General features: G+C 39.8%; 1 protein-coding gene across 1 annotated transcript in view; it reads right to left on the minus strand.

Moving 5' to 3' along the window:
* The window catches only part of NRDE2 (NRDE-2, necessary for RNA interference, domain containing), a 41894-nt gene extending 35739 nt beyond the window's left edge, over window positions 1–6155 (minus strand). The window contains exon 1 of the mRNA XM_036264659.1: window positions 6038–6155. Coding sequence (XP_036120552.1) covers window positions 6038–6101 — 64 coding nt within the window. The 5' untranslated portion in view covers window positions 6102–6155. The remainder of the gene's footprint in view (window positions 1–6037) is intronic.
* Between the last annotated feature and the right edge of the window lie 9852 nt (window positions 6156–16007).

Below are 16007 nucleotides of genomic sequence, written 5' to 3' on the forward strand. Positions count from 1 at the left end.
TATAGATTTGCCTATATTGAACATTCAACATAAACAAGATTATACAACATACGGTCTTTAGCAACTGGCTTTATTCACTTGACATGTTTTCAAGGTTCATCCATGCTATAACACGCATCACCACTTTATTCCTTTTTATTGCCAAATAATATTTTATGGATTATGCCATATTTTATCCATTCATCAGTTAATGGATAAACGGATAAAGTGGTTGTTGCCACTTTGGGGCTATTATGAATAACGCTGCTATGAACATTCATGTGCAAGTTTTTATATGAACATGTTTTCATTTCTCTTGGGTTGGTATCTAGGAGCAGAACTGCTAGGTAACGCAGGTTTAGCATTTTGAGGAACTGCCAAGCTGTTTTCCAAACAGGCTGCACCATTTCACATTCCCACTAATAATGTATGAGGATTCCGATGTCTCCCTGTCCTTGCCAACTTGTTATTGCCTGTCTTTTACATTAGAGTCATCAGAGTAGGTGTGATGGGATTTCTCACTGTAGTTTTGATTTCCATTTCCCTGGTGACTACTGATGCTGAGCAACTGTTCATGTGTTCACTGGCCATTCATACTAGAATAGAAATAACCATTCAAATCCTTTGCCCATTTCTTAATTGGATTGTCTTTCTACTTCTGAGTTTTAAGAGTTCTTTAAATATTCTGCACTCTAGTCCTTGATGACAGGTACTCTGTTTTATTCACTGCTGTATCCCCAGCATTGGAACCAATGCCTGACATGCATTAGTAGGAGTTAAACAAGTATTTGTGAAAAATGGGAGCAAGGAAGGAAAATTCCTAAGGAGGAGAGGTACATTAAAAAGCACAGGAAAAGGGGAAAAGAAGAGAGCAATTCTAATTTAGTAAGTGCCTACAGTAGGCCGAGCACTAGGTTAAGCACTTTACATCCTTATACCCTTTAATCCTCTATGGGAGGTATTATGATCTCTACTGTAGGGAAGAGGAAACTAAGGTTCAAAGGGATTAAGTAATTTGTAAGGTCACACTCAGTAATTGCTAAACAACTGTTCACATGATCTTTCTTCTACTGTCTCCTTTTTCCTTCTGAGGTTGGTTCCCTTCCCTTGGGCCTAATTCCTGGCAAGAGGCATGTGATATAGTTCCTGTTGCTCGCTGAGATCAAAATTATTTCCACAATAATTGGATTCTATAATGAACAAAGGAAAAGTAGGGAAAGATGGGACAAACAGTATGCAAAGAAAAATGCTCTCAAACAATTCCAGTGTGTGTGTGTGTGTGTGTGTGTGTGTGTGTGTATTTTTTTTTTTAAATCCTCACCTGAAGACATTTTTGCATTTATCTTCAGATAGAGTGGGAGGGAGAGAGGGGGGAAGAGAGAGAGAGAAATGTCGATGTGAGAGAGACACAATGAGTGGCTGCCACCCACATGACCCGAACTGGGGCCGGGGGCAAACTGCAACTGAGGTACGTGCCCTTAGCAGAAACTGAACCAGGGACTCTCTGGTCCGTGGGGCCAACGCTCTAACCACTGAGCCAAACCAGCCTGGGCAATTCCAGTATATTTTACATAAAGATTCTGCATAGTGATACAGCTTGGAGGAGAGGTAAAGAAATAAAAATACCAAAACACAAAATGTGTGCCTCTCTAAAGTCCTTCAGAAGGTACAAGAAAGGGTTTTTAAGGGTACACTTAAGGCTTTGCCATATGGGATCCCTGGGGGGAGGGGGGAAGAACTTTATAAAGAACTAAAACTCTTGGGTTTTGAACTCAAATCATCACTAACCCTCTGTGTGCCCTTCATCTCAAGCAAACGACTTTTTGTCAAGGCAAAGGGTATTTTCACCTGATAAAAAGTTGCTTCATGGGTTTTCTTTGTTTATTTGCTTTTTGGTAGCATTGTAACAGAGAACATGTATGAAATATCAGAAGTAACTCATTATCGGATGGTGGGCCTGGAGGAATTTTGAAGATCTAGTCAAGAGAATTTAAAACTTTTTTTTTAGCCCAGGAACACACTGTTCAAACCAAATCTTTTAGAGAAGTCCAGCACGCAGAACACAGAAAGCAAGGATGCTCTTGTTGGGTTCAGAGGAAGGGGGTGGGTCTGAGAAGGCTCTCTGGAGCACAGTCTGGGTAGCACTCTCATTTACAGATCACTAGCCGTAGGCCCAAAGTTAGGTCAGGAGGCCAAGGGCACACATCTGAACCTGGATCTGCGATTCTCTATCCACCATGCCATGGTGCTGCTCCTCACCTCCTCCGCCAAGGAGCTGGTTTTCCAAGACTCCCTGCAACTGGTACATGGGGCTACTATGGCAATTTTCATATTGCAGTCTCATTATCTACATGTCAATCTTCCCACTATATTCTAAACCAAAGGCCTAGCACTCAAATCCCTACAGGGACCAGATTAGTAATGATTACTGGGACACTATAGGGAGTGACAACAGAAAAAAGACAAAACAAAAATATTTTGCTAGCCAAACAAATACACTGACTGGTTTACAACTCTTGCATCCAAGTTTCCAGCTCCCCTCTTCTCCCTCCCACTCCTTTCTTCTCAAACTAAAAGCAACACAAAGGCAGAAGCCATGACTACTCACTCTGTGTTCCCAACTACTAGCACAGTGCCTTGGCACAAAGATATTTGTCAAATAATTAAGTGAATAAAGATCTGAACTATATCTTTGCATCTTTGTATCCCAGCACCTAATTTACTGAACAGACGAAAGAGAGTGCCCAAAGTGTGCCATTATGGAGGTATAAAATACAATTATTATATTATTCCAGTCTTCATTGTAAGTAGAGATTTAATCATTAAAAAACAGAGTACTGAATACTTACTATGAGCCCAGGCACAGTTCTAGGCTTTAGGGGGTACAATGGTGAACAAGTATCATAACCTTATACATAATCATAAACTAAATTAGTGCATAATCATAAACTATATATATATATTAGGGATGGGGTTGTTCCGTTAAAAAGAATGAGCCAAGCTCTTTATGTTGATCCAAACCCTTACTTTCTGACAAAGACTCTGAGAGCACAAACATTCCTACAAAAAAGCTTCAGAAAACATGGCTCAGAACTGTACTTAAAATGATGACTAAATAGACCCTAAGTAAAGTCTGCTCTTGCACAGGATAAAGCTACAATTTGAAAATACACAGGAACCCCATATAAACAACCAAAATCCTAATATCATAGTGTGGTTTAAAACACAAGTTCTGGAGTCAGAAGAAGCTGTGTTCAAATACTGGCTTTACTGTTTATTAGTTGTACAACTCTGAACAAAATAATCTCTCTGAGTACCTTTCTTTCATTCAGCACTTTACTTACTGAGCCAGGCACTGTCCTAGGTGCCAGGAATGCAAAACCAACAAGACAAACCCAACACAACATTCAGGGAGCTGACAAACTGGCAGTCATTACATGCAATGTGACAAATGCCAAGATAGAGAAAATACTCAACATATAATGAGAGTACATACCTAGGGTCCCTAATCCAAACTAGATATGGATGAGAGAACATCCGTGCCTGGAGGAACATCTCAGTTAAGATCTAAGATGAGAAGGACTTGGGCAAATCTAAGTCCTAGGCAGGAAACATCTAGGCAGAGGAAATGGTTTATACTGTATTTCATAGTATCCCAATAGTGTTGAGAAAAGTTCTTTATAAAATAATCGATGCTAATAAATATGGGAGGGATGCTAAAATTAGAAAATAACCATTTTGTAACCCCAAAGAAATGGATTTAAGCAATAATCATAAATAGCTGCATAAATTATTAGGTGCAAGGCTGACAGGCAGCTTCAAAATGAATGAATCAGGTTGTCCAGGAACCCACTGACTGATCTTAACATTACTAAGGGAGAGAAAACCAGACAGCAGATCTTCCTGATCTAATTCAACACCAAGTGCAGAGCACCCTCAATGAAGTATTTTCAACCAAAAAAAAAAAAAGTCTAAATCTAATTAACTCTCTAGATCTAATTACCAGTTTACAGGAAATACTGGGAGAAGCATATTAAATGACACCATGAGGATTTGGTGGGAAATGTGTACAGGACAAATGACCCAGTTTCCACAACAAATAAATCACAGTGGAAAATGGGGGAGAGAAACTTTATAATTAAAAGAGACCTGTGAGACATACCACAAAATGCAATGTTGGATCTTTTTTGGATCCTGATTTGAACAAACCAACTATAAGAGACCATGTTTGAGACAAGTTGGAAAGTGTGAACATTGACTGACAATTAGATGATATTAAGAAATTATAATCCAGCCAATGTGGCTCGGTGATTGAGCGTCGACCCATGCACCAAGAGGTCGCTGGTTCGAGTCCCAGTCAGGGCACATGCCCAGGTTGTGGGCCCAATCCCCAGTGGGGAGCATGCAGGAGGCGGCCAGCGAATGTTCTCTCTCATCGATGTTTCTATCTCTCTCTCCTCCCTTCCTCTCTAAAAAATCAATAGAAGGATAAAAAAGGAATTATAGTTCATTTCATTATGAGTAATAATGTGTTTAAATTTCAAAAATGCAGTACTTTCCAAACAGCACTTTTACAAACATTATCCTTATGTGGAATACCCAGATGTCCAATAAATAATGGTTAAGATAAATGACAAGAGCAGTGCTCCCTTATACACCTTGCATGTCACCATTCCAAAATAAAAGGATAAACGGCTGGCCTGTTATTCAAGTCATTACCCTCTCTCACCCACCAGTCCCAAGCATACTTCCCAAGGCTGCTCTGTATGCCTCTACATTTCCAGAAAACTGGACTGTTTGCAGTTCTCTGCACATTTCATGCTTCCCTTCCTGCATGCCTTTGAAGGCCCTGGGATGCCCTTCCACTATCTCTATTTGCCCAAATCCTTACCCTCCTGAAGATGCATCCCTAAAGTTAGCTCCTATATAAAGTTTTATATGAAGCTCCCTTTAGAAGTCATTATTCCAGTAGTTCACCTATGACATCTATAACATCCTACCCTGTACTGCTAATTCTTTGTTAAGCACCTACTATTGGTGTGTACATTCAGCAAATATTTCGTGAACACCTACTATATTTTGGACCTCTGCTAGAGGCTAAGCATGTTACAGTGAATAAACAAACACTGTCCCTGACCACATGGGAGGTTACAGTCAGTAAAGGAGGACCAAAATTACACTAATTATATAAGAAATTACAATTGTGGTAAGTGTTACCATAATATAGGTTTAGGTATATGAGAGCATATAAAAGAGGTTAGACACGATCGGATTCCATCACATAAGTGCACGATTTGAAATTACTTTAAATTACAATTCACTACAGGCATGCCTCCTTTTATTAAGCTTCACTTTACTGTGCTTCTGCGGTGTTGAGTTTTTTTGTTGTTGTTTTTTTACAAACGAAAGACCTTCCACCAGCAACAAGATCACAACTCGCTTCACTGCAGTGGTCTGGAACCAAACCCTTCAACATCTACGAGGTATGCCTGTGCCTCAATTTTTAACAGTGAAGACCTCCTGGGACATTTAAGGCTTACAAAAAAGGTATCGTGCCATCACCTGGCAGACAGTAGCTCTCAATAAATAAATGTTAGTTCCCAGGAGCTGTGGTTGTTTGCAGAGAAACTGTTTGATTGGGCTTTGGGTCCTAAACCCCTAGTTCTAGGCCCGCCTAAATATATGAACCCAATAAGCATTTCAGAAATAGGTAAAACAGGAAAGAGGGCACGAAGAACACCCAGCATGTGCATCAGGAGTCTCCTTGAGACCTGGACTACCATCATTCCCATTTTATAGGTGAAGTGACTGAGGCTCCGAGGAAGAATGATTTCATGGTACGTCCCAGCTCCAGAGCCTCCCCCAGGTCCTTCTCCTTCTATAACTCTACACATTCGAGTCCCGAGAAGCCGGAACTAGGACAGGAGCCCTTCCCAGAAGGCTTTGCAGCGCCGCAGAGAACTCTGGGACACAAGTGGGTAAACAAATCCAAAGCAAGGGCCGAGGAACTGCGTCTTCAGCCCGCCTAGTGTCTTCTTCATCCCTTTTGTGTGCTTACCTTTCCTGGTGCTCACGCTCTCGGGAGACGGACTGACGCCCGCAAAGGCCGGGAACAGCGCCATGACCGCAGGCCGCACCGCCGTTCCCGGCTACATAAATGGCGCCGGCGAGCGGACGCCGGTAGTGAGGCCTTCGTGGTCGCGGTGCACTCTGGGAAGTGTGGTTTTCCCGGCGCCCACTTGACTGACCCGGGACCGGGCGGGGCGGGGCGGGGCGGGGCGGGGCGGGGCGGGGCGGGGCGGGGCGGGGCGGGGCGGGGCGGGGCGGGGCAGGAACACTTCCCAGTAATTGACACCTGCAGGCTTCTGTGAGAATCAGAAAAGGCGGAGACAGAGAAGGAATTGCTCAGAGCAGGAAGTGCTAGGAAGTTGGATTCCAATTCCACCCCTGAAGTCTCACCATTACTTACTAACTGGGGTAAATAAAACTAAGTTTTAGTGTTCTCGTCTGCCAGATATTTAGAAGATTGAATAAGCATTTAGGCAAGGTGCTTGGTTAGCATTGTGCCTGGCCCATGGAAAGCACTTAATAAAAGTTAGCTATGATGTGGGTTGTGACTGCCAAGTCCAACTGAAAGCCATGTGGGATATCCAAATGTCAATCAGTTTACCATTTTAAATATCTTAGAAATAACAAAAAAGAATGCAAGGTCTTATCATGTTCAAGTCTTTGCTGGTTAGAAAATATATTTAACTACCTATGAAGGATTCTCGACCTCAGAAAAATCAAACAAACAAAGAGCAGATAAAGCCCGCTAGAAATATAGGAGATAAAAAAGAATTTAAAGACTTCATACCACCAAGAAGCAATCAGCCAAACCCAGAATATGGGAAATTACAGGAAACAACCCAGTTTCTTCAATAAATCAATGGCATAAGGGGATGGAAGATTGCAATAGGTGAAAAGACGTTGGAGACCAAATACCATATGGCCTCAATGTGATTCTTATTGGAAAAATTGGAAAAATACCTTTTTGAAACAAATGGAGAAATAAGAGGCGAACACAGAGTTACCTGACATTAAGTAATTCTTAATTCTATTACATGAACTAATGGCACTAAGGTTACTTTTTATTTTTAATTTTTTTAATTATAAATTGATTTTTTTATTGGTGAAAGTATTACAGATGTCCCTCCTTTTCCCCCCATTGACACACTCCCCCCCTTCACCACACTGTAGTCTGTGTCCATTGGTTATGCATATATGCATATAAGTTCTTCAGTTTATCTCTTCCAGCACCACACTCCAAGGTTACTTTTTAAAGTTCTAATGTATTAGAGATACATACTATAGTATTTGCAGGTGACAACAGATAAACGAAAATATATATATTTTTAGATCTCTGTGAGTTCAGAGATCTTTAGAATTAGATAGGAAATAAATTAGGAACCAAAAGATGCAAATCTAACCAAGGGATGAATGGACTCTTGCTGCTGCCCTGTGTGAGCCCAAAGTGAGCACCGTTAAAGCCTGAAAAGCCTCTACGTAGTACTTACCAAAAGGGACTTAGTATGACAGCAGGGGCGATAAACCCTTGCATGTCTGCAACGGTAAAACTCAGGTCCTACCCCAAGCTCTGCTCTAAATCACGTCAGTTAATTAGTGTAGCATCTGCCTCCCCTGGCCGGCCACTTCAGGTCACTGGGATGGTGACAGTCCCCCCCAGCACTTTTTATCTTCCCACTCTGGAACACTAATTAACATGGAAGGTTTAGGAGAATCAAAACCATAATAGAAATATTTCTGTATTAAGAAGAAATCTGGGGCCTGGCCAATGTGGCTCAGTGATTGAGCGTTGACCCATGCACCAAGAGGTCACCAGTTCGATTCCAAGTCAGGGCACATGCCCAGGTTTTGGGTCCAGTCCCCAGTGGGAGACATGCAGTAGGCGGCCAATCAGTGTTCTCTTCCATTGATGTTTTTATCTCTCCCTTCCTCTCTTTCTAAAAAATGGGGGTTCATACACTATTTGGAGCTTTTTTGTCAGGTATGTAGAAATGTTTCATAATACAAAAATTTTAGACTGAAAATTAAATAGTTTATTTTTTTATTATTTTCTTAATCCTCACTGGAGGATATTTTTCTATTTATCTTCAGATAGAGTGGAAGAGAGGGAGAGAAAAAGAGAGAGAAACATCGACATGAGAGGAACACATTGATAGGTTGCCTCCCACACAACCTTGACCAAGGCCAGGGACGAACCACAACCGAGGTAGGTGCCCTTGGCCAGAATCGAACCCAAAACTCATTGGGCTGCATACCAACACTCTAACCACTGAGCCAAACCGGCCAGGGCAATAGTTTATTTTATTTTTTTTAAGTATAACAAAACATAGGAACAAACTACTGATACATACAACATGAATGAATCTCAAAATCTGTAGACTAGATTAAAAAAAAAAAAAAAGCCAAACACAAAAGAGTACTTACTTTATGAATCTATTTGTATAAAATTTTAGAAAATGCATATTAAAATACAGTAGTATAGTATTTGAAAAAACCGCGATAGAGTGAAGCCGTAAATGTCCTTGAAGCGGGAAGTGGGGGGGTGGGGGGGGGGGGACAATTGTAATGACAGGCAGCAGATCATTGTTTTCCTGGCTCCACCAGCAGAGGGATGGAACCTCTCTTCAAGGTGATGGAATTGTTCTTATCTTGATTGTAGTGGTGGTGGTTTTATGGATGTGTAACAACCTAGTTTTTGAAAAGCTTAAAAACACACTAAAATTTTGATTTGGGGGTTTTATTGGTTTTGTTTTGCTTTTAATCCTCACCCAAGGATATTTTTCCATTGTTGTTTAGATAGAGTGGGAGGGAGGGAGAAAGAAAGAGAAAAAGAGAGAGAGAGAAACATCGATGTGAAAGAGACACACCAACCGGCTGCCTCCCATACGACCCTAACCAGGGCTGGGGACAAACTGCAACCAAGGTATATGCCCTTGACCAGAAGCAAACTCGAGACTCATTGGTCCACAGGCTGACCCTCCAACTGCTGAGCCAAATCAGCCAGGGCTCATGTTTTAACAAATTGAACACCAATCTTAAACCAGGGGTGAGCATACCTTTCCTAGAAAGGGTAACATATATATTTTAGACTTAGCAGGACATAGAGTCTCTGGGGCAACTACACTGATATTTGAATTTCATGCAGTTTCCACATGTCCTAAAATATTATTCTCCATTCTATTTTTTCCAACATTTATAAATGTAAAAACAATTTTTAACTCATGGGCTATATACAAATCAGAGTAGGCAGATTTGACCCAGGGCCATAGTTTGCTGAACTCCTGCAAACTTTTTACCATTAGATAAAACTAAAAATAAACTTTTATGTTTTTCTTTTATTTTTTTAAAATTAATTAATTAATTTTTGTTCAAGATGTTTCTCCTTTTCTCCCCACTGATTCCTCCCTCCCCATCCCTCCCCACCCTGTCCCCAGCTTTGTTGTCCATGTCCATTGTTCATGCACACATGCATATAAGTTCTGTGGTTTATCTCTCCCCCACCACCCCCTCTTCTGGGGATTGTCAGTCTGTACCCCACTTCCATGTCTCTGGGACTACCCCATTCCTCAGACTGTTATGTTCATTATATTCCACAGATAAATGAGATCATATGATACTTGTCTTAATCTGTTTGGCTTGTTTTGCTTAGGATAATACTTTCCAGGTCCCTCCATGTTGTCTCAAAGAATAAGAGATCTTTCTTTCTTACAGCTGCATAGTACTCCATTGGTATATGTACCACTGCTTTTTTATCCATTCGTCTATTGATGGACATTTGGGCTGTTTCCAGATCTTAGCTATTATAAATAGTGCTGCTACAAACATGGGGGTACATCTATTCTTTCTGATTGGTGTTTCAGGCTTCCTAGGGTATATTCCTAGAAGTGGGCTCACTGGGTCAAATAGCAGTTCAATTTTTAATTTTTTGAGGTAACACCATATTGTTTTCCATAGTGGCTGCCCCAGTCTGCATTCCCACCAGCAGTGTACTAGAGTCCCCTCTTCTCCACACCCTCACCAACACTTGTTGTTTGATGATTTGTTGATGGTGGCCATTCTGACAGGTGTGCAATGATACCTCATTGTTGTTTTAATTTGCATCTCTCTGATTAGTGATGTTGAGCAGTTCTTCATATGTCTCTTGGTCATTTGTATGTCCTGTTTGGAGAGGTGCCTATTTAGTTCCTCTGCCCATTTTTAGTTGGGTTCTTTGTTTTCCTTTTGTTGAGTAGTATGAGCACTCTATATATATTGGAAATTAACCCCTTATCTGATACATCATAGGCATTTATGCTCTCCCATATAGTGGATTGCCTTTCCATTTTGATGACTGTATCTTTTGCTGTGCAGAAGCTTTTGAGTTTGATGTAGTCCCATGTGTTCATTTTCTCCTTTGTTTCTGTTGCCTTAGGTGATGTATCAGTGAAAATTCTGCTGTGTATGATGTCTGAAATTTTGTTGCCTACATTTTCTTCTAGAATTTTTATGGATTCAAGGGTCACATTTAAGTTTTTTATCCATTTTGAGTTTATTCTTGTGTATGGTGTAAGTTGATGGTCTAGTTTCATTTTTTTGCATGTAGCTATCCAATTTTCCCAACACCATTTATTAAAGAGGCTGTCTTTATTTCACTGTATGTTCTTGCCTCCTTTGTCAAATATTAATTGAGCATATTGCCTTGGGTCCATTTCTGAGTTCTCTGTTCTATTCCACTGGTCTATATGCCTGTTCTTATGCCAGTACCAGGCTGTTTTGATTACAGTGGCTTTGTAGTATAACCTGAAATCTGGTAATGTGATCCCTCCAATTTTGTTCTTCTTTTTCAAGATTGCTGTGGCTATTTGAGGTCTTTTTTGGTTCCATATGAGCTTTCGAAGTATTTGTTCTAGTTCTGTGAAATGTGTCATTGGTATTTTGATGGGGATTGCATTGAATCTGTAGATTGCTTTGGGTAGTATGGACATTTTAATTATGTTAATTCTTCCAATTCATGAACAAGGTATGTGCGTCCACTTTTTTATATCTTCCTCTATTTCTTTTTTCGATGACTGTAGTTTTCTGCGAATAGGTCCTTTATTTCTTTGGTTAAGTTTATTCCTAGGTATCTTAATTTTTTTGCCACGATGGTAAATGGGATTTTTTTTTAGTTACTCTTTCTGTGAATTCATCATTGGTGTATAAGAATGCCGTTGATTTCTTGACGTTAATTTTGTATCCTGCTACTTTGCCAAATTCATGTATTAAGTCTAGTAAATTTTTGATGGAGTCTTTGGGGTTTTCTATGTATAGTATCATGTCGTCTGTGAATAATGACAGTTTCACTTCCTCCTTTCCAATTTGGATCCCTTTTATTTTTTCTTCACGTCTGATTGCTGTAGCTAAGACTTCCAGTAGTATGTTAAATAAGAGTGGCAATAGTGGGCATTCTTGTCTTGTTCTTGTTCTTAAGGGAAATGCTTTTAATTTTTGCCCATTGAGTATGATGTTGGCTGTAGGTCTTTCATATATGGCCTTTATTATGTCGATATGTGATCCCTCTATTCCAAAATTGCTGAGTGTTTTTATCAGAAATGGATGCTGGATATTGTTGAATGCTTTTTCAGTATCTATTGATATGATCATATGATTTTTATCTTTCATTTTGTTTGTGTGGTGTATCACATTGATTGATTTGCGAATATTGTACCAGCCTTGCATCCCTGGGATGAATCCCACTTGGTCATGGTGAATAATTTTTTTGATGTATTGCTGGATTCGATTTGCTAGTATTTTGTTCAGGATTTTGGCATCTATGCTCATCAGGGATATTGGCCTGCAGTATTCTTTCTTTGTAGTGTCTTTTTCTGGTTTTGGAATTAGAATTATGCTGACCTCAAAAAAACGAGTTTGGAAGTCTTCCTTCTTCTTGAATTTTTGAAATGGTTTGAGGAGAATGGGTGTTAGTTCTTCTTTGAATGTTCCATAAAATTCCCCCATGAAGCCGTCCTGGCCTGGGCTTTTGTTTGCTGGGAGAGTCTTGATTACATCTGCAATTTCTTTTGTTGTTATTGGTCTGTTCAAGTTTCTATCTCTTCCAGGTTCAGTTTTGGGAGACTATGTTTCTAGAATATTGTCCATTTCGCTTTGATTGTTGAATTTGTTGCCGTATAATTGTTCATAATATTTGTTAACGATCCTTTGTATTTCTGTGGTGTCAGTTATTATTTCTCCTCTTTCATTTCTGATTTTATGTATTTGGGTTCTCTCTCTTTGTTTCTTGGTGAGTCTAGATAAGGGTCCATCAATCTTGTTTATCTTTTCAAAGAACCAGCTCTTTGTTTCATTAATCCTTTGAATTATTTTTTTGGTCTCCATGTCATTTATTTCTGCTCTGATCTTTACTATTTTGTTCCTTTTACTTGCTGTGGGGTTTTCTTTTTGTTTGCTTTCTAGTTCTTTAAGTTGTGAGGTTAGAGAGTCTGTTAGAAATTTTTCTTGCTTCTTGAGGTAGGCCTGTAGTGCTATGAACCTCCCTCTCAGAACTGCTTTTGCTGCATCCCATAGATTTTGTGTTGTTGTGTGTTCATTTTCATTGGTTTCCAGGAAGTTTTTAATTTCTTCCTTGATCTCCATGGTAACCCATTCATTGTTCAATAACATGCCTCCATGTTTTCAAATGTCTTTGCATGTTCTTCTTGCAATTGATTTCTAGTTTCATGCCATTGTGATCTGAGAAGATGCTTGATATGATTTCAGTCTTCTTGAACTTGTAGAGACTTAGTTTGTGCCCTGACATGTGGTCTATCTTTGAGAATGTCCCATGTGCATTTGAGAAGACTGTGAATTCTGCAGTTTTGGGGTGTGATTTTCTGTAGATATCTATTAAATCCATTTGATCTAGAGCTTCATTTAGAGTCTGTGTTTCCTTGTTAATTTTTTGTCTAGAAGATCTGTCCAGTGATATCAGCAGGATGTTGAAGTCCCCTGCTATGATTGTATTGCTGTCAATTTCTCCTTTGAAGTCCTCCAAAAGATGTTTAATATATGTTGGTGTTCCTGTATTGGGTGCATATATGTTTACCAAGGTTATATCTTCCTGTTGGATAGATCCTTTCAATATTATGTAGTGGCCTTCTTTGTCTCTAGTTATGGCCTTCATTTTGAAATCTACTGTATCAGATATGAGTATTGCTACCCCAGCTTTTTTTTTGCTTTCCGTTTGCTTGAAAGATTTTTTTCCATCCCTTCATAAAAGTAAACTTTTTAATAGTCTTTTTTGTATAGGAAAAACCACCACAGAGGGTACAAAAACAGCTCACTTTAATTATTATTTATCATTATTATTACTATTATTATTTCACCACACAGATATTTTGGGTATTTTCAGTGCATGGATTTCTTAGAATAAACCAAACATGGTTTCAAATTATGATTTGGCTTTGTATATGCTGACTAAAGGAAGAGAATGTACTACTCAACCACTTTTAAGTATTTCTATTCTTTGTGGCAGAGATTACTCATCTAAATTGTCAAGTTGCTATTCTAGCATCTATCTTGCTTTCTAGTGTAGTCTCATTTAGCTTGCACCTGTCACACAGATTTTTAAAACATTTTTATTTCTTAAAAAAAATTTTTTTTTCTTTATTGATTTAGAGAGAGAGAGAGGAAGGGAGCAGGAGAGACAGAAACATGAATGAGAGAGAACATTGATTGGCTGCCTCCTGCATGCCCCCCACTGGGGATTTGGCCCACAACCTGGGCATGTGCCCTGACTGGGAATCGAACCAGTGACCTCTTGGTTCATGGGTTGACGTTCAACCACTGAGCCACACTGGCTAGACAAAAAAATTTTATTTCTTAATTTGAGAGAGAGAAACATTGATTCATTGCTCCACTTATTTAAGCGTTCATTAGTTGTTTCTTATATGTACCCTGACCAGGAATCAAACTCGCAACCTCATTGTGTCATAGCAATGATTTAACCAGCTGAGCTACCCTGCCAGGGCCCTGTCTCACAGATCTTGATTACCTCTGGACACTGACAAGAGTGAATATTTTCTCTGAAGCTGGAGGAAGAAAACCTATGTGAAGGAAAAGTGGGAAAGGAAAAATTGTGCAGGACGGATATGTGAAAAGGGCCTTTATTTTAGTAGCAAAGGAGTTGGCTGAGAGATGATGTAACAGTCTTAATCTCAGTCAAGTAAGCAGCCACACTGGCCATGAAGAATGAAAAAGAGGTGGACATGATGAGGGCTGAGGACTATAGAAAAAAAAAGGCCTTGAAACAATGTCATAGAGAATACTATGAGCAAAAGAATTGCCACGAGGCAGTTCGACACAAGAGTGTTAGGTGCTCAGTACTTGTTTGCTGGCAAAATAGCATCCACATAATTCCCATTTACTTTTGCAGAAGGATATTATAGAAAAAAGAATAGAGCCCGGCCAGTGTGGCTCAGTGAATTGAGTGCTGTCCCCTGGACTGAGAGGTCCTGGTTCAATTCTCTGTCAGGGCACATGCTTGAGTTGTGGGCTTGATCCCCAGTAGGGGGGTGTGCAGAAGGCAGCTGATCGATGTATCTCTCTCACATTGATGTTTCTATCTCTCCCTTCCTCTCTCTCTAAAAAATCAATTAAAATATATTAAAAGAAAAAAGAATAGGTAGTGGACACCTATTGTTTTGCTGAGTTAAAACCCTATTTTTTGAATTTACAAGGTGGTCATGTTAGTAAAATATGACCTCACTCTCCTGGCCCCATCTGGTTAGTTGGTCAGGGTAAGTATGTGACTCAACTGCAAGTTTTCAGGTGGTAGGTGCTCAACCCAGCTCTGACCCAAGCCAGGTCAAGAAAACTTCTCTTCCAGGAATTTTGGAACTAGAACTGAGAAAGAGAAGGGGGTGTCTCCTTGTGTGTCTCGTGGAGGAGCAGAGGAAACCTGCTGTGGTGGGAGAAGAATGGAAGCAGGTGTCGGCTGTAGAAGAGGGTCCCAGAGATTTTGGAACTCCAATGCTAGTTATCCTTGGAGCTTCATTCCTATGCTTGGATTCTGGGAAACAGCCCAATATCCTTATACCACATTCCCCATCTCACCTAAACAGACTCCAATTGACTTTCTGTCATTTACAACCAAGAGTCCCAAATAATACAGAATGACCAAGTGAATGAATGAGTAAATGACACCATTTCCGTACTCAAGGTCTTAATCCCAGAGTCTGGTGGTGTTCCAGCTAGTTTCAGTGATGAAAGAGACTTTGAACTGGTCTACCCAGAACATGTAAAAGCAAACTCCTTTCATCTTAAGAAAAGGGAAGACTCCTCACTCACCTACTCAGGCAAACTGGAGAAACTGGTCTCCTAACTCATTCAATCTTAAGGAATTTTCTGGTAATCCCTATGAAATAAAAGAAAGAAAATGTGCCATTTGGAAACAGGAGATACCAGCAAAACAATATAAAAGCCTGAACCACTTCATTGGTGTGATCTGCATCCCCCTCCCCCCTTTTTTTTGAGGTGGGTGGTAGGGAGGGTTGGAAATACCTTAATATGTAGACACAATCCCAAGCAATAGTTCTTCAGTTGTAGCTAAACTAGCCTATCTATGCCTAATCATGACTCACATACCCAAGAATCTATCTGAAATAGGCAAATATTTGAGATATTGTATAGAAATGAGTGTCAGTAACAACGCTTGACAATGAATCTTTAGGAGGAACCTCATTTAGGCTTATTCTCCTCTAAGGAGAGTTGTGTGGTCGGGCTGAGGGCATTTTGAAGAGACTTGGATTAAAGTGACTTTAACCAGAGTTTTAAAAGGTTCAGTGAATTTTCTTGGGTAGCTTCCTCTTAAACTAATGCTTCTTCCCAAAATGCCCTGAAAGAATTTTCAGCTTTTGTTGTGATTAGTGCTCCTCCAGAAAGGGATATATGATGTATAAATTACATTGATAATGAAAGAGATCAACAAAATGACATAAATCTTTTAT

The sequence above is a fragment of the Molossus molossus genome, unplaced genomic scaffold, assembly GCF_014108415.1.
Source record: "Molossus molossus isolate mMolMol1 unplaced genomic scaffold, mMolMol1.p scaffold_m16_p_1, whole genome shotgun sequence".
Classification (NCBI taxonomy): Eukaryota; Metazoa; Chordata; class Mammalia; order Chiroptera; family Molossidae; genus Molossus; species Molossus molossus.